This window comes from Syngnathus acus, chromosome 11 (genome assembly GCF_901709675.1).
Source record: "Syngnathus acus chromosome 11, fSynAcu1.2, whole genome shotgun sequence".
NCBI lineage: Eukaryota > Metazoa > Chordata > Actinopteri > Syngnathiformes > Syngnathidae > Syngnathus > Syngnathus acus.
Genome location: NC_051096.1, coordinates 3,538,665 through 3,559,085, shown reverse-complemented (window position 1 = coordinate 3,559,085; position 20,421 = coordinate 3,538,665). Strand labels below are relative to the sequence as shown.

At 46.0% G+C, this 20,421-nt stretch overlaps 1 protein-coding gene across 1 annotated transcript; it reads right to left on the bottom strand.

Annotated features, from left to right (window-relative positions):
• Nucleotides 1–1,264: 1,264 nt before the first annotated feature.
• On the bottom strand, nt 1,265–19,275 carry efna3a (ephrin-A3a). Its single transcript, XM_037264444.1, has 5 exons — nt 18,871–19,275; nt 5,100–5,401; nt 4,557–4,625; nt 4,296–4,373; nt 1,265–2,614 (listed from the first exon to the last, which is right to left on the bottom strand). Exons 1-5 carry the CDS (start codon nt 18,987–18,989, stop codon nt 2,493–2,495), a joined length of 690 nt encoding a protein of 229 aa, XP_037120339.1. The 5' UTR covers nt 18,990–19,275; the 3' UTR covers nt 1,265–2,492.
• Between the last annotated feature and the right edge of the window lie 1,146 nt (nt 19,276–20,421).

Below are 20,421 nucleotides of genomic sequence, written 5' to 3'. Positions count from 1 at the left end.
CTTTTTAAATCCCTCCGGAAGTGTCTTTAATTGGCCCTTCAGAGTTGATAATTGCCCCTGGCAAAGTGCGTCACGCTCAAATGTAAATATGCGCTCGGCGTAGAATAACAGTTACTCACTGCCGCCCGTACACGTTGTTTTTATGTGTGTGGATTAAGTCAGTTCTCCTCCAGGGATTTGGAATTCATCAGGGCTCTCACGCGCCGAAGGGTGGAGGGAAAGGTTATGTGCGAGCATCGCGCGCACGTCAACCACGGGCGCTGGCGGTGAACGCGATACGAGAGACGACAGGTCATGATCGGAAATAAGAGCGAGTGCTGCGTGGCGGGCCGCGCATTTTAAGCTCTTGGTTTGCATGCGTCAACGCGGCTGTCAACTCAAAACCTGTCGTCCCGTGAAAATGCATCTCATCATAAAAAGCATGGTGGGACAATTGAAGTGAGACATCAATTTCAGTGTGCGATCGAAATATACTGGAGGAGTCACCGGAATGGAAAGCCGCCTGGAACAGAAGGTCACCCAACAGAGCTTGGATTTTTTTTTTCAACTTTTTGCTCATTTAATCGGTCTGGTTGTTTGACTCACCTTCATCAATGATTGACAACTTGCGAAGGGGGCGGGGCTACGGATCATGATGGAGGTTCTTGAGAGCTATAAACAACATTATTAGGGTTATATGTCAGATTTACTGTAACAGAGACATGTCAACTATTTTTTTCCGGGGGCACCTGAAGGTCTCTTCGTTGATGAAAGCAGGGAACATTTCCTTTTTACAAGCGGGCCATCTGGTTGCATTGTCGGGGACCAGACGCTTCCATCGGTGCTCGGGGAATTCTTCTTCGCAGATGGGCCCCCTCTCACACTTAATGACGCCCTAAATGAGAGCAGACTCGCATTGTTTATTGTTTAAATCAAGACTTGACTTCCAGCAAAAAAAGAAACAACTTGACGCTGGAGTTGTCAAACAAGTCCAAACTGGCAGACGGGATCAAGTCGGGGAATAACCGTGAAGTGGGAATCTGGAGCAATCAAACTGACATTGTTGTCAGCGGGCCTCGTCAAGTGTGAATCACGCCGCGTGCACGAACGCGATCTAGTGCCAAGTCATACGAAGCTGGGAAAAGATCGATATGGCAGCACGCCATAAATCCTTCTACCTTCTTGACACACTTTTTTTTTTACGTCATTTTTCTCTGTCGTGGCTCGGACGCACGAACTGCAACACAGAAAAAGAGGCATAAAAAAACTTGCAGTAAAACTTCAATTGAAGCACATTTGCAAAATGACTTTAATTGTCATTGTTTTGCTCATTCCTTGATCCATTTACAGATTTTTTTTTTTAGAGTCATTCAAAGTAAACACATTTCTGGCGGTTGTATTTAAACATTAGTAAATGCTTTTGATACCTCCCCACTCCATCAATAAGAGCACATTCTTTTGTTTGCATATTAAGATCCTACAAACAACTCCTTAACAATTTTCTAAGTGCCACAAAACTGGAAAAAGCGTGGACGCACGCACCCAGTGCACAATGATGATGCCTGCGCAGTAAAAATCCCCACAAGTTGAGAAAATGGCACAGTAGCTCAATGCAAAATAAATAAAAATAAATAATACATGTTAAATAAATTCAGATGTTTAAAAAAAGAGCCCCCACCCCCTCATAATTTCTGCACATTCACACAACATCTGAAGCTTTATTTTGACAGTCAAAGTCAATATTAAGTCAAATCTCCTCAGGCTGGATGATGGGCTGGTTTCCATGGCAACTAGCCACCAAGCGGGCTGATTGGCCGAGCATCTCTTAGGCGGCTACAAAGTGGAGGCTTACAGGGCCACACTGAATGTAGCTCTTCTAACTTCTTTGTAGGCAGGATTGGGGTGGAGTGTGGACTTGGTGGTCTTGAGCTGGGGGGGTCTAGGGACAATAAACAAGGTGGACAATCGTAAAAGACTCTTCTGCGACCCAAAACATTTTTAAGCACATCTACTGCACCACAGCTACGCAAGGGCCATTATCCAAAGTGTTCTTGAGTTGTGAAGGCAGGAAACAGGCAAAAAGGTCTCACGTCAGCGCTCGCTATCCTCTAACAAAGTCGACTTTTTTTTTTTTTCCATTACAATGATTTCCATACCCCATGCTAGCATTGTCTACATCCGGCACCATTCCCGTCCACATCCGGCACCCTTCCAAAACATTCTTAAGACATCTTGATGCTAGCTAGCATATTTTTGTCCAAGTTGTAGTCTGCATCCGGAACTATTCCATAGAAATGTAAACATACAGTACTTAATCCATCCCAGTGCAAGAATCGTCTGCATCCGGCACCGTCCCGTTAATCCTCCCAGGAGCGAGTCTAAAGATGCTAAGGCGGGTCTCCGTGTTGCTTGAAACGTCACGTGACCACAACAGATGGAGGAGGGAGGGAGGGGGGGTATTTTTCTGTTCATTTGGATTTCACGGCGTGCATCCGCCATCCCGCCCCGTCTCGCTATGACAGCAGGTCGGTGTTGGCGAGCAGCATGGCGGCCACGGTAAGCAGGAGTCGGTCACGCGACGGGCTGCTGCCGCTCACGCTCTTCTCCAACTTGGGGACTTCGGGGTTAAACTCATCTGGAGTTAAAAGTAAATAAATAAATGGAGGGAAAGCAAAAAAGATGAGTGCGACGTTATTCAGTGCCGCACACAAATGGTGATTCACAGATATGATGCAATCATCAACAAAGCGCCAATTATCATTAGCGTGTTGCTAATCTTGCCAATGTGTTTTTTTTTTTTAATTCTAATTATGTTTTTGTCCTAAGTGTGTGTATGTGTGTGTTCAATCAGGACGAATTAGCACGGACTAGGCATTGATTAGAGCCGACGAGAACATTAGCCGCGGGCCAAAAGAGCTGCGAGAGGACATCTTGGGTTATTCGGCGCTCATTACGCCGGCGTCGTATTACATCCACGAGGTCAGTCGAGAAAAGAGACAAACGTGAGGTGATTTTAACACGCAAATGGTCGTCGTGGCGCTTTCGGACTTGTTAATCAAGCAGCACAAACCTGCTTCTTTAAACTCTTCACTGAGAAGTCATGAGGCATTTTAATGTTGACCTTTTTATGTTTTCTTTGAAGAAAAAAAAAGACCTTAGGCTTTTGTGTTTTTTTGGCAACCATTTGACCTTTTCAGTCGTCAAAGCAAACCCTGTTCTTGTCACCCGTGAGGCCCGCAAGCTGCCAACGTCTATTTTGGTGCGCCTGTAAGTTGTCTTTGCATATGAATGAGTGATCCGCTTATTGCGGCCCCCACAAAAATGCGGCGGCGGGGAATTCAGTCACAGCCCGACGCGACGCTGCTGTCGGGCCCTTAGCGCGTCACAGTGGCGGCGGCGAGGCGGTTCAGCGCAATCGCTTTAAGGCTGCGCCCGCGCGTGTTCGCCCGCCTACGCCCCGTGCGGTGTTTTCTCTGCGTAAGCCGGTTTCCCCCAAAAATCCTAAAACATGCCAGTTGGGTCTGAGAGGAGACATGAATGGTCAGATTGATGCTGCACAGACTCCACGCTGTAAATGTTAGTGGGCCGGAACATGCAGTCAAGGCTAAAGAAAGGTTAGGGCGCTCGTAAAATGTCTTTAAGAAAACACTTACACACAGGAAATACTCAAAATGGCTGTCAGCAATGACTGCAATTAATTCTATGCTGCTATTTCTGGCATGTACGTTTTGGCCACCAGGAGGCAGTAAACTAAACGTATAGAAAACTGCAGAAATAGGGATTCTTTGCAGATGATAAAGAATTTATGACTCAGTATGGCGTTTTGTATTGTTTGCTAGCATTAAGCTAACAAAATACAAATCGCAAAGTCATGGAATAAATATGATGATTTTAAAAAACCTTGCTCTCCCTGACCACTGTGAAGCTTAACGTCCTGTTGGTGTGCTATTGATTTGTCAAATAGTCCTCGGCTCCCCTCCCTGAGCGCTCAAGCTAATGCATCCAAGCAAGGCGACACATTGTTTTACGCCTCGCCGGGAGTCCACGGCGGGATTTATCCAAGCGGACAGCCCCCTTCTCGCCTATCGACTGATGTGTCTGATCTCGCCCGGGGGAGTTCAACGTCGCATGTTCGTCTGGCGCTTTGTAAAGTCGAACCCGACTTTGACCTCGTGTTGGAAAGCTTGTTATGACATGAACGTCTCACACAGTCGAGGGTGAGTTTTATTATAGAGATGACAACCACAGATGAAACATTCGGATATTTATATAGCTATAAAAAGAAAAAATATTTCAATGTATGGCAAGTGACTCACCAATGTTGTGTATTTTGATGCTCGGCCTCACCGTGTAGGCGCTGGCCGTCTGGCTGGAGTCGTCGTCCGAATGAGACACTGAGATAAAAGCGACAGCCAATCAAAACCTTAAGCGGTCGAACTAATACTCGATTGGGGATCATTTGAGAAATTCAGAAACGTGATTGGACCAAAACAGCTGCGTCAAAACACAAATGATCTCCTGCTCCTGGAGGTACCAAAATGGCCGACAAGTAGGCGATGTTGGTGCTATTTTCTCACCGGTAGAGCAGCAAACGTAGACCCTCATCCTCAAGCAGCTATGGCCATGGTGGTGATGAGTGGGCGTGGCTTAAGAGCAGGTAGACAATGAGTGTCAGAAAAATAGAGGATGGATTTGCACAAACAATAATGACACCGTTTTCAAATCTTCACAGGAGTATCCCACTACAGTAATCCCTCGTTCATCGCGGATAATTGGTTCCAAAAACCACCCGCGATAAGTGAACCCCACAAAGTACGGTCACCAACAAGAAGTACTGGGCAGGCTAACGAGTTAGCGGAAAGATGCTAATTCGCGTTCATGCTAACACGCAAAAACGGACTTCTAAAGGAATGTAAACGAACATTTGGAGCAATACTACATTGTCCTAAAGGTTAGACACATGTTTAGAAGTTTTATTTTGACTTTTAAATGTTTTTTTTAATTTGGAAAAAAAAATCCGCGATGTAGTGAAGCCGCGATAAACGAAACGCGAAGTAGCGAGGGATCACTGTATTGCTGTTGTTAACCCCGCCCACTTTATCATGTATATGCAGACTGACATATGTAGAAGTATTCTTGTCCCACGGTGAATTCGTAGCCCAGCGAGAAGGCGCTGTAGCGCTGGAACTTCTCGGAGAACTTGATGGGCGCGTGCGGCGCGTGCGGCCGGTTGCACTCCCAGCGCTTGGAGCCCAGCCGCGGGTCGCAGGTGAGGTAGCCGCGGTAGCTGACCATGTACAGGATGTATTGCTCGGCCACGCTGCGCTCCAGCGTCCCCCGCAGGCTGGTGTTGTAATGCGGGCAGTAGATGTCCAAGTAGTCGTTGACGCTTACCTGCACTGTGTAGCCCTCCCGCCGCAACCTGGGGGGAAAAAAAACACAAATTGTTAAAAAAAAATCTGAAAGGAAGAGCAGCTCACAAACAAAAAAGCAAAAAAATAAAATCTAATAATAAAGATGAGTGTTGTATAACCTTCACAGCATTTGGGAAGTGCATAGTCATGCCCAGAGGGCCCAGAGGTGCAATACTACAACGTACCAGCAGATGGGAGTATTGTGCTGCTGTGGTGCTTATGTAGGGATCGCCTGCCTCCCTCACTTTTTTTTATTTATTTTTTTTTACACAAAGGAGGAAACAATCAGCGCTCATCTCTACTTCCTAGACACCCGCGCACACACAAGCACAGAGTTACACAAGCGTAACCATGTTATTAGTGGAATCCTCGAGAGACGGGGCTATTTAATTAGAAAATGAGGAAGGAAAATTTTCATACCTTGATCCTGATCATCTTTCCCATCAGAGCGTGAAAAGCTGCTTTTTTTTGTTTTTCTTTTTACCAGTCATTCATTCAGAACATCACAAACAAAGGCAGGCGGGGGAACAAACTTCTATGACAATTCTCATGAAAGTGTTTTACTTCGTACAACTGCCCTTTGACCTCATGTAATTTTTTCTTATTTTACGACTTTGCTGTGAATTTACAACATCGTAATATTCAGACAATTTTCAAAATGTTACGACTTTGATTTCCTAACATGCGCATCTTGGCAGCGTTAGGTTTTTGTACGATTTCCCACTAAAACCTGCCGGGTTAATCGACAAGGTGGAATAGGTAAATACATAAAAGATAATGTTCCTCAATTTCACCGAGGGGGGGGGGGGGTTGTTAGTGTTATGGAACAAAGCGACGGATGACCCCCGCCGGCCTCGTATTGGCTGCCGGGGGGGTTGGAGCCAGACTTGCCTCAGCACTTCTACTCCACCCCAGCTCGGCTCTGGCGCTCCCGATCGAAACGCTGTAAAACGGCCGCTTAATTGTGGAACTAACTCAATCAGCCGGGACTCGCAGAACGGATTCTGTGTATGCGTGTGTATCCTGATGGGTAATGAGATGAGGGAATATCTTAGCTTGTTGGCTTTAGGAGGGGGGGTGGGGGGGGGGCGTCTTGTTGCGAGGATCAGCTTTTGTCTAGTTGTGGAAGCTACCATGATTATTCTGGGGGTGCACTTGACATGATTGCCCTCGTTTATGATTTTTGGAGAGCGTACAGTGAGTTAGCGAGAGTGCAAGAAGCAGTGGAGACTCTTTCTGCATCAGCAAGTCAAGCTTCTTCAGCAGACACCTCACAAGCCGCATACATTATGCAACGCTATCTGTGCCATCTTCCACTCGCGTGTGCACGTGTGCACGCGTGCGCGGCTACAACAGGGCTCCGACAGAAACACACAACTGACTGCCGTACATTGTGTAGAAAAAAAAAAAAGATCCAATACGAGTTGATCATGTTACAAGCATGCAAGTTGCTAACGTAATTCATAAACGCAATTAACACTTGTGAGCTGGAATGAAGTGAAAATGATGGCGGCAATGCACTACTTTTGTCTCAATGAAGCTCATCAACTCATTCCAACCGTAGCTTGTCACCAAGAGGCGAAATGGAGGTACAACTCGGCACGCTTTCATTCTTTAAGTGTCTTGGTAGGTGCTGCTGTTTTGGTTAGCAACACAACGATATTCATACATACATATACACATATATATATATATATATATATATATGTATATATATATATGATCAACAAATTAATTATTCAAGAAAAATGAAGTAAAAACCCAAACACACCACCACACACACATCGACATGCCAAGACGTCCTAGGTATGGCCCGCATCAATAATTAAAGGCTTTTTTTTTTAAAATAACCCATCATCCTTTTCCAATTTTTCTTCTGCTGTCGCCTTTGCGCAAACACGCCCGTGGTCATGGAGTAATTATTTACACGTTGCGCCAGGGAGCACTGATAAGGGGCCCACATGGGAGATGGTGGGAGTTGCTGGGATGCGGAGGCAGCACTAAGCGCCGGGGGGCGGGGCCAGGCTACAATGGAGGCCTTTTTCTTCTGAATAATTGACCGGCCACGGCTCAAGGTTGCCTCGCGTGCCTTTGCAGATCACCTGGATGTTTGCCACCCCCAGGCGCTTACTCACCGCTCGCTCTCATCGTGCAAAAGTGTACGGTACACACTGTATCGCCTCAGATAGCATCCGGGGGCGGAAACGCATTCACGCTGAATGAGACAGGAAGTGGAAAACGAAAAAGGATGAGCCACTGACAACTAGAGTGGGCTTGTAACTAGAGACGCCAAGCTTTGCCTTCAGGAGAAATCATCCCGTTCTCATGTTTGGGGGCAAGCCGGGAGATGGAGAGAAGATTTGATGCAAGGCGGACGAGCGAGTCTTCGGAATACAGAGCAGGCTGAGGCCAGATTGACTCAAGGATGGAAGGAAGCTCGTGTTAACAAGCAGGCTACAAACTCCATCTGCCGACGCCGACAGACGGCCGCGCTCACAAGCACGACACTTCCTCTGAACCAACAATCTTTTTTTTTTTTATTTCATTTTGTGAAGCATATCTACAAGATGCAACCTCAACAAGTTGACTCATGTTTAAAAATCCATATTTTGCTTCAAACTCACTAAAGCAAAGCTGCGACCAAGAGACTGAGCTGCACTGTGTTTGTTTACCGAGTGGACAAATACAGCTTGTGTGTATTTACATTACATCCATCCCAAATGTAAAAGGCAACTTGTCAAATTTGCCATCTTGTGTACTTACAAGCACACGTACACACAAAATGCAAAGCCTTGTCACAGACATTTTGTTTTTTTTGATTGAGATGAAATGTCACATTAATGACAGCACCGGACAGGAACATTTGTTTAGTCAAACATGGAGAGCTCGCCGGTATCAAAAGAGTCTTCAGTTTATGACAGCGGATGTTCACTTTCAAAACCATTTTGATAAGCACAGTACATCAATAGGATCCACTCGAACACGTTGACACCTCTTGAACTTTCTCAGGCGGGTAGAAAAGTTGCAGACGCACGCTGACGGAATCAAAAGGAGACCGCTTGGCTTTGTTAATCCGCGTTAATCACCTCACGTTGTCAAGACTGCGGCTGTCTGGATGAAAAGGGGAGCCAGCGTTGCATGGCCAATTTGGAGTCAGAAGAGGGTGTGCACACTTATGCAACCACACGATTTCCGTTGTTTATTTTTACTTCACTTTGTAAGTGACTATAAAGGTAGGAAATATTTTTGAAATTATTTATCTTGGTCATCATTTTCATCACAAAAACCTGGCGTTTGAACAAGGGGTGTGTAGACTTTTTATATCCACCATATAACCTCGTTACAAGTTTATATCGGGTTGCTTAAGATTTGGCGTGGCTCAGCTCAATTTCAGCCAGGAACTTGCCAAGAAGGAAGATAGAGCTGAAATGTCCAAAGGGGCGGGAAAAAAAAAATCCAGATGAAGGAATATTAAGGCAGCCAGATAAGACTCGAGCCAAAACGTGGAAAAGCCAGGGAGGGAAATTGAAAGATGAGAGCGGAGATTACTCGGAGAAGATGCATAATGCAAACACAGGTGGCTACAAAGGGAGTTGAGCTGCTCAAGGTGGGGCCGTATTGAAAGCGCCCTGATTTGCTTGCTCAATACGCCGATACGGGTTAAGCTAGGGGGGGGCAATGTTGTGTGAAACGGCCGTGGCCTTCAAGGTTTTCCAGCAAAACTTTAGTGCAAAGCGTAGCCGTTTGTGCAGTCTGCCGGCGGGGGTGCAGGTGGAATAGTAATGACTGAGAGCTGCTGATTAGAATTAAGGAGAGACGCGCTGGCGCACAAAAGCCGTGATTGGCCTCAGGTAGCCTCCGCATTCCAAATGTGACCTTTGGTGGAGCGGCCGCCGCCGCCATCTTGTCAATACAGAGATGACTCTTGAGTTTCAATCGAAAATTAATTTAAATGCCATTCACGTGGAATGAAAGAATGCTTAAAAGTACCGCAGAGTCTGCTGATACCAAGCACCGATACTACAAAAATAATGAATATCAAGGTCTCATTGGCAGTAGTTGGCACATTTAAGATTATTATTATTATCTTAAATGCTACATTTGCGCAAGCTAACAGGTGTCACATGTTCAACACACACACGTTGCTCATTGATGACCAGCAATGACAGCCAGGAGACGGCGGGAATAAGAAGAGGAGAAGAAAGGGCGATTTAGAGATTGCAAATGAAAAAAGAAAGTGAGGGAAAGACGGACCGAGAGATAAGAGGATAACCCCCCCCAGTCTACCCTCCCTGTCGGCCTTTATGATTGTCTCCCTTCCCCCTCGTTTCGTGGCGTCTATCGGCCGCTCGGTAACCTTCAGAAGAAGAAGTGGAGATGATGAATTGCGAAAGGGGGGGGCAGATTAGCAAACATGGACGGCGTGATGAAAAATGACAAGTAAGAAAGGTTGGGGGGGGGCAGAGGGGAAGGTGACATTGCGGTGGTGGGGGGTGAAGTGGAGACGCCGGCGGCTTTTAGTCGCTGGAAGACGGCCGTGGGTTGACATGGGAGGAAGGCACTTTGACCGCTTCCTGCTGGGAAGCGCAGAAGGTGGCGGCTAACCTGCGGGGAGCCTCCATCTACGCGCCGGCACCTCCAGCGGCCCGGCCCGATAACCTTCACGCTGCGCCGGCTCGACACGCTCAGGCGGAAGGTGTGCAGTCAGTCGAGCTGCAAAAACAACCCGAACTTTGCCCCGATGGAGACACCCCGGAAGGTTTGCCATTTAATACCATTTATCGGACTTTACATGTGGAATTTAAGATTTATTATCCGAAATGTGGATCAAATTTGCATAATGTTGAAAAATAATCATTATAATGTATGATATGAAAGATGACTCAATCATTGATAAGAAACGCTGTTGCTTCGTTTTTAAGTTAATTACCTGCACTCTCAGATGAGCTACCTGAGACACACATCGCCGACTCAGCACAAGCCGCTCGAGTGACAGGCACAGCGATCCGACGGGCCGCCTCCCACGGGAAGCAAAAAGGCACTCATCCATACTGATCTTAAAACAACACCCCCCTCCCTCCTCCCCCTCCCCTCCTGCTTTCTATCACCGTCACTGTCAGTGGCCCTTTTTGTCACTTTCTCCAAATATGATCTTTTATTTTGTTTTCCACTTTATATCTCTCCATTCAATCACGCCGTCATCCGTCCTCGACATCCAAGAAGTCTGCTTGACCTTGTTATTTACGATGCATAGCGAAGAAGTTTTGTATTTGAAGTCTGGCATTTTCATACAAATGAACATCCCCGCATTTAAAAACAGCAGACTCCGATTGTCATCTCCACTCCGATAGCGAAGAAAGCGTTTTTATTTCTTCCAGTCCAGCGTTTGACAAATGAGCCGACTGGAAAGCATCAAAAACTAAACAAATCTCGCTTAACTGAATGAAATGGCGCGGTGGAGCATGGTCAAGCTATTACCGATGTTTCCGGCAGAACGCCTCAGCTAACCTCATCTCTTCGGTCTCTGTTTTGTTTTTGGTGGTCTTTCTGGACCCTACATTGACCCTGATGGTCTACAGCCACCAGGGGGGGTCTGCCACACTCCACTGCACATTGCTGCAAGACCTCCTTAAGGGAGCAACAAGAGGAAGAGGAGGATGAAGATGCCGGTCCAGTGTATTACTGATAGCATTACGGTTGCCATGGCAATGGCGCGTGGAGGAGGCAGGATGGTGATCGTCATGACGACTTGAAACGTGTACGTGTCAATCCATCACCTCCTGACTTTTAAGGGTAACGCTTAAACGGCCCCTCACTTAGCAAATCTAAACAAAAGCATCATCGCAAACTGGGTTGGAAAAGCTTCCACACGGCGCTCGCCTCCGTCCGAGTTTATTACAGAGGGCAGTTCAGAGGGCCAACGCCCTCCATTACACCCACGTCGCTTCAACGCCGACTGCTAGTCAACAGTCAATACACAGCTGGAGCAGTCGAGCGCAACCGAGAAAGGGAGGGAGGGGGGAGAGCGAGGTGTATCGGATTGGAGCAGAACGTCTCAAATGGTTTCAATTACACTTACAGCAAGTGATCAATTAGCCCGGTGCAACGGTTCAATTAGAAGCTGCTCAATGCAAATGGGAATCAGCACCACTCTATTTCCGATGCGTGGACAGTGCAGGGGATGATGGGTAAAAAAAAAAAAAAAATCTTTTCAGCCTTTTTAATTGCTGCTTGCGTAACATTTGCTGTCGCTCCATCGTAGCATCAGTGATCAATAAGAGATGCTATCGAGGATTAGCCCAGCCTGACGCGCGACACGGCGGAAGGATTAGCAAACGCTAGCTCCCGGGTCACTTCCTCTCTATTTCGCTCACAGCAGCCGCTAATTCTCGAATTGAGAACAACTCACTTAATATGCTAATTGTGGCCTTTTCAATGAATAATCCATCATTTTTCATGTCAAGCCCCCTCTTGCTTAAAACAAGTCCAATTTGGGTTTTTTCCTCGTCCTTATCTGGTTGCCAGGTGCACTGGATACCTGGCATTATGGCCAGATTGCATTGCGGCCATTTGGAAACAATGAGCGGCAGAAATAATTACTCCATTCATACAAATATTGCCAGTCAAAATACTCTCCGTTTGCATATTTCCTCTATAACAGTTACTACCTTCCTATATGATAGTGCTTTGGCGCCATCTTGTGGCAATTAAGGCTGTTTCAGCGAAAAAAAACTAGCTTTGCTGCTTTTTGGCGTTTCAAATTAAAAGAGGCGGCGTGTTCACAAAATAAGGGCAGATGGACATTTTGAGTCACAAGCAGTTAGGGCAACATTTATTTACTGTAATGTCATCCTGACGTGTTGACGCTGAGTTTTCAAATACGCTTGTTGTTCCGATGGCCCAAAAAATACGGTTTGATGTTTCGAGCATCTTAGTCAATAACGGCCAGGTGAAGCTTAGCGTGACAGACATGTTCGGCGCAGATCGGCCTATAAGCTGTCACACAAGCGCGCCAGCCTGACAACGCGTTCCTGTCGCCTCTCCCCCGCCACCGCCGCCTTCAACTTCCTGAGGAACATGTCACTTTATTTATTTTCGGCAAGGAAAAAAAAAAAACGCAATTACTGGTAAATAAAAAGTCCCCACTGCTGCCTATATGTGCCTGGGCGTCTGGGATGATTTCTCACAGGGTGTATTTGTGTCTCACTAATCCTCGCCATGTATCGCCGGGGTGTTTCCAAGTGGATATGACGGCTGTTGCCGGATCCCACGCAGCGGCTCCTGCTGACCTTCACCGGCTCGCCAGCACGAAGGGATTCGATAAACTCTCAAACGGAATGCAAAAAATAAATGATGATGTCCTGCCATTTTGCTTGAAATCTACCGTCAAGCTTTTAAGAACTTGAACAAGCGATAGCAGACAGTTCTTTGCTCTTACTTATCGATCCAACCTTTTATGTATTTACTTCCAGCAAGAACAGCGACTACTGTAGATTTCTTCTCACTTTCTTTTTCACCTTTAAGCACGACAGTTGAATTCTAATGGGATAATTAAGGGCCGCCCGGTATGTGGCACGTCACCCCCGCAGTCATTTTTGCTCTGCCTGCACAATTCACCTTGCCCATTAAAAACATTCGGAACAAGGAATTCGTATAAAAGCTGTGTATATGGCGCAGACGTACTAAACTATGTTTACAAGCACAAATATGTTGGTATAGAAATGTATTTTCCTGAATCATTGATTGAATGGAACGTTGAAAGAAAAACAAGCAGGTTGTACTTGAAAGGGTTTCTAACATGATAAAAAAAATGGAATGTGTTTATTGGCATTTTTCTTCCCCTCCCTTTCTTTAATGGCGCTTTTGCAATCAGTGTGATTTGAGCGGAGCGTGATTGCCAATTGTACGTAACAATGAAATAAGTGGCGCATATGTGTTTTTGTTGGTGTGCTGAAAAACAAACGCGGCAAAGCCTTAATGCGAGAGAAGCTCAATTTCATTCTAATCATTATTTCAATGACGTCTCCGACCAAATGAATTATTAATTTTTATAACATCGATCTTCCATAGGTGTGATATCACTAACAAACATTCCAGTCGATAGCTTTTGGAAAGGACTGAATTAATCTCCCGTTAGTGCCAGATCAGCAAAATGATGAAGACAAGGTCCTCGACACAAATCAGTTTTGACAGCGCGGCCCGCTAATTTGTCATACTAGCTCGACCGTCAGCATGCGGCCGCACGTCATCGACGAGGTCGTGCGTTTTGACGCACATTTTAACGAGATGGGAGATAAGTCGGCCTTCGCTTCGAGCTGTCACTCAAAAAAAAAAAAAAAACACTCCACTGCACATGTCTCCTGAAGTATCCTCCGTTATCAATCAATGTAAAAATCTCGGATAATTAAGATGGGTGGCGGAAAGGCCGCACATGATCAATCTGCGAATTAGCGGACCCGATTACACCCAAATTCCAACTCGGGTTTGGCAGATGGTGATGTAAACGGGCCTAGGACGCGGTTTGGACGGCGGGGAGACAGACAGACACCCGCCACGTCGGTATCGAGCCTCGTAATTGGGAATTAATGGGACGCTAAAACTTTTAATTCCGAGCTTCGGCCTGGGGGACAAACACAGGCATTTGCATACAAATGAACACAATTTCCTGTTTGTTTGTCTCTGCAAATACAAAAGGACGCAAGATAGGAGAATAGAGTGGAGGCTCTCAGAAAAGCGACGGAGCGAGTTTTGTTTCCAGATAGCACTTTAGCACTTTTTTTAAGAGACCCTCAAAAAAAAACACACTATTCACACAAAATCGCAACTTAATTAAAATAAGGATATTCGCTCAAGCACTTTTCGTAACGACCTGCAAAAAGCATCTGACCGCTCACTCCAAACTCTGCCTCAGTGTGTGTGTGAGATTTGCTCTCCTGGGTGAACCTTTCTTTTGGCTGCTCTCATTTACACCTGGAAATAACAAGCGAGGGAGAGCCTCTCTCCCAGCTCAAGAGCCAATTAAAGTGGACTGATCAGAGACGGAAGAAGACCGAATGACACTCATCCCGGGAGATGGGACGGTGCACAAATGCTAATAGTAAGAAAGGGGCAAAAAAAAATCGTTTTGCAGTGTAATTAACAAATAGTGTCTCTGTGGACTTTTTCGGTTCCTGATCTTTCTGTGCTTGCACAAGCGCTTTGCATGTCAATGACTTGCAATCACGTTATGCCCGTGTCAATAAGTAGCAGAACCTCGGCCAAGGTTGAACCCGTTTGCGTTTTGCTTGCAGGCCACGAAGAAGATGTGAAACCGTAAGATGGGCAAGAAAAAACGTTTGGGAGGAATAGCGGTGGATCGCGATGGCGCGGCACGTCGCCGTCGGGCCGTCCACCGCCGACCTCATCGGATTGCATATTCAGCGCTCTGATTAAATCTAGACTTAATTGGACTGGATATCTGGTCGTGATGGAGAACTCCCCCCACCGTTTAACCCGCTCTGTCAAGTCAGCATGGGGAAAGTCCGGCAGGGGAATTACGAGCGGGTAAACGAATACCAATGAAGCGGACCACCATGCGCGTCCACAGGGCCTCACTAGCCAGACGGAAACGGACCGCCTCGGACGATACGGACACGGCCCTCCTTAATTAGAACTCATAAAGACACTAATTAGCTTGATTAGTTGTCTTTAAGAGTGCACGGAAGCAGACTGGCTAATCAAAACTTTAATCAATATGCCTTTTGGGCAAGGGTGGAACAATCAAATGATGCGTTCGGGTGTCTTTGCGGCGTTGTTGATGCGACGAGCATGTGTATAGTTTCCGCTTTTCAATTAGATTATCTACAATCTTTGTGTTGAAATGATGTGTTACTATGTGTACTTTAATGGCACCAGAGGCTCCGTCCGTGGAAACAACACCAGCGGGTATTTGAGCAATTTTCACACGAGGAATCTATCTTGTGTGTCACACTTGCTTTTACCGCCATAAACAACAACCTCGGGCTGGATGAAATATTGTCCTCGCCACGCTCCTGGACTCCTAACAGCCCCGGCCCAGGTCGTGCTGCATTGCCTACTGTGAAAATAAATAAATAAAAGATTAAAAAAAGAAAAAAAAGATTTATTCTCTGTCATTTGTGGCTTGCGCTTTCATATCATTCCATCTTCAACTGAAGCGGGATCTCAATTATAATAAAATACGAGCTAATTACTGCACGCCAGAAGTCGCCCTTGTGACTAGAACAAAAGTTTTCCTGCACGTGCCCATATTTGGTCATTGAGTCAGAATTCATGAGGAATATTTATTTTTTGGCGGTGCATTAAAACAATTTGCACATGCTGTAGCTAAGGCGATAATTATGCGGGGGCGAAGCCGGCGGTATTTTGGACGGAATCAAATTAAAACGTCATTTGGACATCATGCGCTTCCATCGATCCCGGCTCACAAAGCAACCTTGTTGTGTTTTTTTTTTGTTTTTTTGTTGGGCCGTGCACTTACGCTTATTCGCTTATCCTTTTACAACGTTGCGATCCATGTAAATCGTTATTGATGCTTTTACCGCGCCCCAAAAGAAAACTGGGGATGGCGATTCAACTGAATTTCCATGATCAAATCCTTGGCCTTTGAAAGAACACAGAATTCAGTAAGAATGGTTCTTTTGCTGCCCTGCGATTGGCTGGCAACCGGTTCAGGGTGTCCCCCGCCTACTGCCCGATGACGGCTGGGATAGGCTCCAGCGCTCCCGCGACCCCCGTGGGGACTAAGCGGTTCAGAAAATGGATGGATGGATGGATGGTTCTTTTGCAAAAACCTTCCCATTTCGCCAGATGAGCTTTTGTCCTCATTCCAAACTCGGTTACAAAAGGCTTTGCAGCCACACAAACAAGCCAGATGAAACCTCCAAGAAGAACAAGAACACCCCGACATTAATCAGGTTACAGTGCGGAATGTAATCCCGACGAGGGAGAATTCAATTTAAAAATCCAAAGAAAAAGGAGCTCGCTTTACAATATTCAATCAGTGCAATTCCGCTTGCTCTTGAATGCGTAGCCCTCGCTGAGTGATGCGGCGCGCTCCAATGAACACCGGGGGGAACAAAAGAGGCCGAGCTGCAGGTGGACCGATGTAATCAGGTAGCCAAGTGTGCTCTGCGCTTTTGTCTCGGGGTACCGGTGCACACGAATAAGCCGGCCCCGTGTCCGCATTAGCACGGATCAACTCATCCCTGCCTAGACCAGACCATTCAGAAACAAAAACAAGCTGCCCGTGCACTTTACCTCTTTCTACGTCAGCCGCCGTGCTGAGATATTGAACGTTCTTTTTCTGGCAGGGAACCGATGTCTCGATGAGCCCACGCAGCAGAAAAACACTTGGCAAGTAGGACAACACGTCGCGAAAGATTTGGCATGTCCTAAAATAGCAAAATGTATAATAATAGCATAATTGCTTCTTCTAGTGTGCATCTCGGCCACTAGAGGGCAGCATGCATAAATATCTACACGAAGATGGTCACATCTGCTCAATAAGATGCAGTAGCAAAAATCAACGCTAGCTTTGTTAGCACGTTTGTGACATTTTGCATTAGCTTTAAGCTAGGTTGACAGGCTAGTTATGTGGTTTGGTTAAATTGGCGAGGGGTCATGAAATGCCACGTGGGGAAAAAGGCGAGGCCCAAGATGCTCTCAAGATGTTCCACATCTAATTGGCAGATGGCCTCCGATGCGAGATGATTTAATGGCCGGCCTGCCTGTGTGTGTGATTTAGTGTCTGTGTATGTGTGTGCAGATGTGTGTTTTCCCACCTCCGTCAACCATTTGCGGCGACATCTGTAAACAGCTGGCCGGTGACGGACCTGGGCGCCAATCAAAGCGATTACAGTTGGACCAAAGCCATATATGTACCTAGGTACCAACGTCGCCTTATTTTGGGCCAAGAAAAACCCTGCAAGAATCATCAAAGTGGAAATTCGGTGACGGAAATAAATCAAAAGAGCACACAGCGACGCCAACGGCGCGTCAAAGCAGCTTTTCGTCATTCCCGGCTGCGCGTTATCATAAAAAGCCATTTTCACCACGTTGGCACGCACAGCTTGCTTTCGCACTGATCTCATTTCTTGCAGCTGTGCTGAAGCCATCTGCACTAACGCCGCGCTGGCGCGCTACGCCGCAGGCTCAAACATTAAGTCCGAAGAGTTTGCATCTCGGAAGGGAAAAGGAGCCGCACGTTTTGAAATGGTGAAGGCCACGCCGGTTCCCTGATGTAGGATTTGTCTGCTTTTCCTGCAAACTGGGTCACTTTTTGCATTATTTTAGCTGTCGCTATCACTCGCCTGAATTCATCAACGTGATCACTTAAGCGAGCTAACATCAATTCTCGATGCTACTAAACGGCGAATTAAAATCGACTGATAAAATGAATGATTGAATATTTGAGGGTATTTTTTATCCCGTATCCATTTTTTTGTATCTCATTAGATTTTTTTTTATATTGACTTTTTTCTGTTTAGAGATTTTTTTTCATTATTACTATTATTATGTATTTTGATTATATTTTAAAATTTGAATTTATAGGCGGGCTCTGATTGGATGATGACTCCGCCCACTTTACATTTACCGGTATATCGTCAACAAAGCATCACTTTGGCTTTTGGGGACATATTTTCCTCCTCATTTGAAAAGTTCCCACAACCCGTAAACGCTGGTCCGCCAAAAAAGCTTTCCGCCAATCCTTAATATGAATCATCTGCCGTATTTGTAGTCCCAGCTGAGTAGTTTGGGGGGGGTTGGCGGGCAGCAGATGGAGCTTTTGGTAATGAGAAGCAGGAAATTAAAAGAAGGGGGAATTGAGAGGGACGGGCCCGTCTGGCTTGAGACGAGGCGGGGGAGAAAACAACCCAAACAAGAAAATAAGCAAGTATGAGATAGAGGCTGGCGATAGGAGGCGAATACAAATGGACACGCGGGATGCGGTGATGGGAGCCAGATAGACGGGAGGGGCCGAGTAAAGGGAGGGGGGGGCTTGTTGAGGTTGTGTGAGGAGAGCACATAAAACATTTTGACAACCAGCGACGGACTAATGAGACAAAAGGCATCGATTTCGCCACTATGCGGTCAATCGGACCTTCGGGGGACACTAAGTGGCCCGAGCCCAGACCTTAATGGACAAATATTGCTTGGTTATGAAACAGTAAAAGTTGATGAAACAAAGCAAGTAATTATTAGATAAGTATTTGTTGTTAGAAGGATTTTTAGAAGAGTTTGCAAAGATGTTTGAAAAATGCTGTGGGCATAAATTTGCCCATGCGCCATAGGTTGCACACCATATGGAGAAGGGCGCAAAAAAAATAAAAAATAATTCACGTTCTCTCTCGAGGTTGCAGAGTGTGAATAAACGAGTACGAGTGTGACAAACAAAGCGCAGCACCCGCCCATGCAGGCAAGACAATGTGTTACAATCATTTCAAGGAGCTGCACTTACAATAGGTTGGAGCTGTTCCAGTAGACCGCGTGCCGGTTGCTGCCCCTGGACGGCTCCAAGTTGGACAGCACCAGCGTCAGGACGCTCAGGCACAACGTCGCCACAGCCATCGTCATCATCGCCAATCAAAAAAAAAAAAGGAATAATCCACCAGTCGGACACTTTGCACAATAGTTCACCGCATCCGAGTTACGTTACGTTCAAGTCCAACGCCATCGCGACGACGCATTTCTTCACTTTGCCACCACTTGTGCTTTTTTTTTTTTTTTTTTAAATGGTGCACAAATTGCGCGAGAGTTTGGAGGAGGAGCTCACACAGCTGCTACCTGTCTGGTTGCCTCCTGTCTGGCTGACTGCCTCTCTTTCATTCAGCAGCGCCACTCGCTGGATGCGTGCGCGCACACGCCGCCACGGACGCGCCCTCTCGATGCACCCACGTGTTCATTCCCCGCACACGCACGCACCGTCTCACGCACGAACGAACACACTTGTCACAATTTTGAGCGCATCTGATTAAAAGTTCAGATGTTCTGGTAGGCTTTCCCTGACATTACTTTCTTAACAACAAACACTCCTCAATTAACTGTGCAATATGGCGACGTAAAAGCAATAATTCATCATTTCCCATTCCTGGGAATTAACAAACGTGCCCCTCCCCCTTCCCTTCACGTATCCCGGTTGCTACTCCGGGTTGCAACCTGTCAGTGTGCCTGCGAAGCTCAATCTTGATCCGCATTAATGATTCAACGGGAGCTGGAGCACGGATCTCCGTGTTCAATTGTCAGCTCGCTCCATTTCATTACCCGCATGCAGCGATGTCGGGTCGGTTGTTTACGGCCGTATTTGTCAAATTCTCCGGTCGCCATGGGAACGTCAGTCGACGCAACTCTCGGTTTGCTTTGAAACTTTACTGCCAAAATGATAAATAGGCTGGAAAAGTAAGGTGTGTATAGATTCCACTGAATAGTCGTCAGAAAAATAAATAAATGTTTTTATCGCTGAGAAAATTGAATATTCAACATCAATCCTGCACACAGTGGTTGAAGGTTAACTAAGGTTTGGATTATTATAATTATTAGTAAATGGGGGGGGGGGGGGGGGGAATTGCGAAATAGAAATGGAGGCAAGATGCATTGGGAGACTTTAATTAACCTGTTTAATTCTGCCTCCGGTGGTTGAAACCACTCTATCAGCCTTGCCATATTAATATCTCGTTTAATTCCAAACATGAAGCATCTGTCTGGGTTGGATTCGGTCGGTCAAGTTCCTATCTCGGAATAGTCTTTTTTTTTTTTTTTTTTTTTGCGGAAACGTCATTGAGGTAACATCTGCGGCCACAACACAGGAACAAAACATTCTCATCCTGGTCAATGTGAGCCAAAGGAACATTGAAGAATGACTCACAAGCATGTGATTATTATGCCAAACATAGCTCGGAGAGAGATGTTGACTTTGGGACTGTATTTCATTTTTAATAAGAACAAAAATTGATATGCATTATGTAAATTGAGCAAAGACCTCGGCCATGGAGGGAATTAAACCAATGAGTCA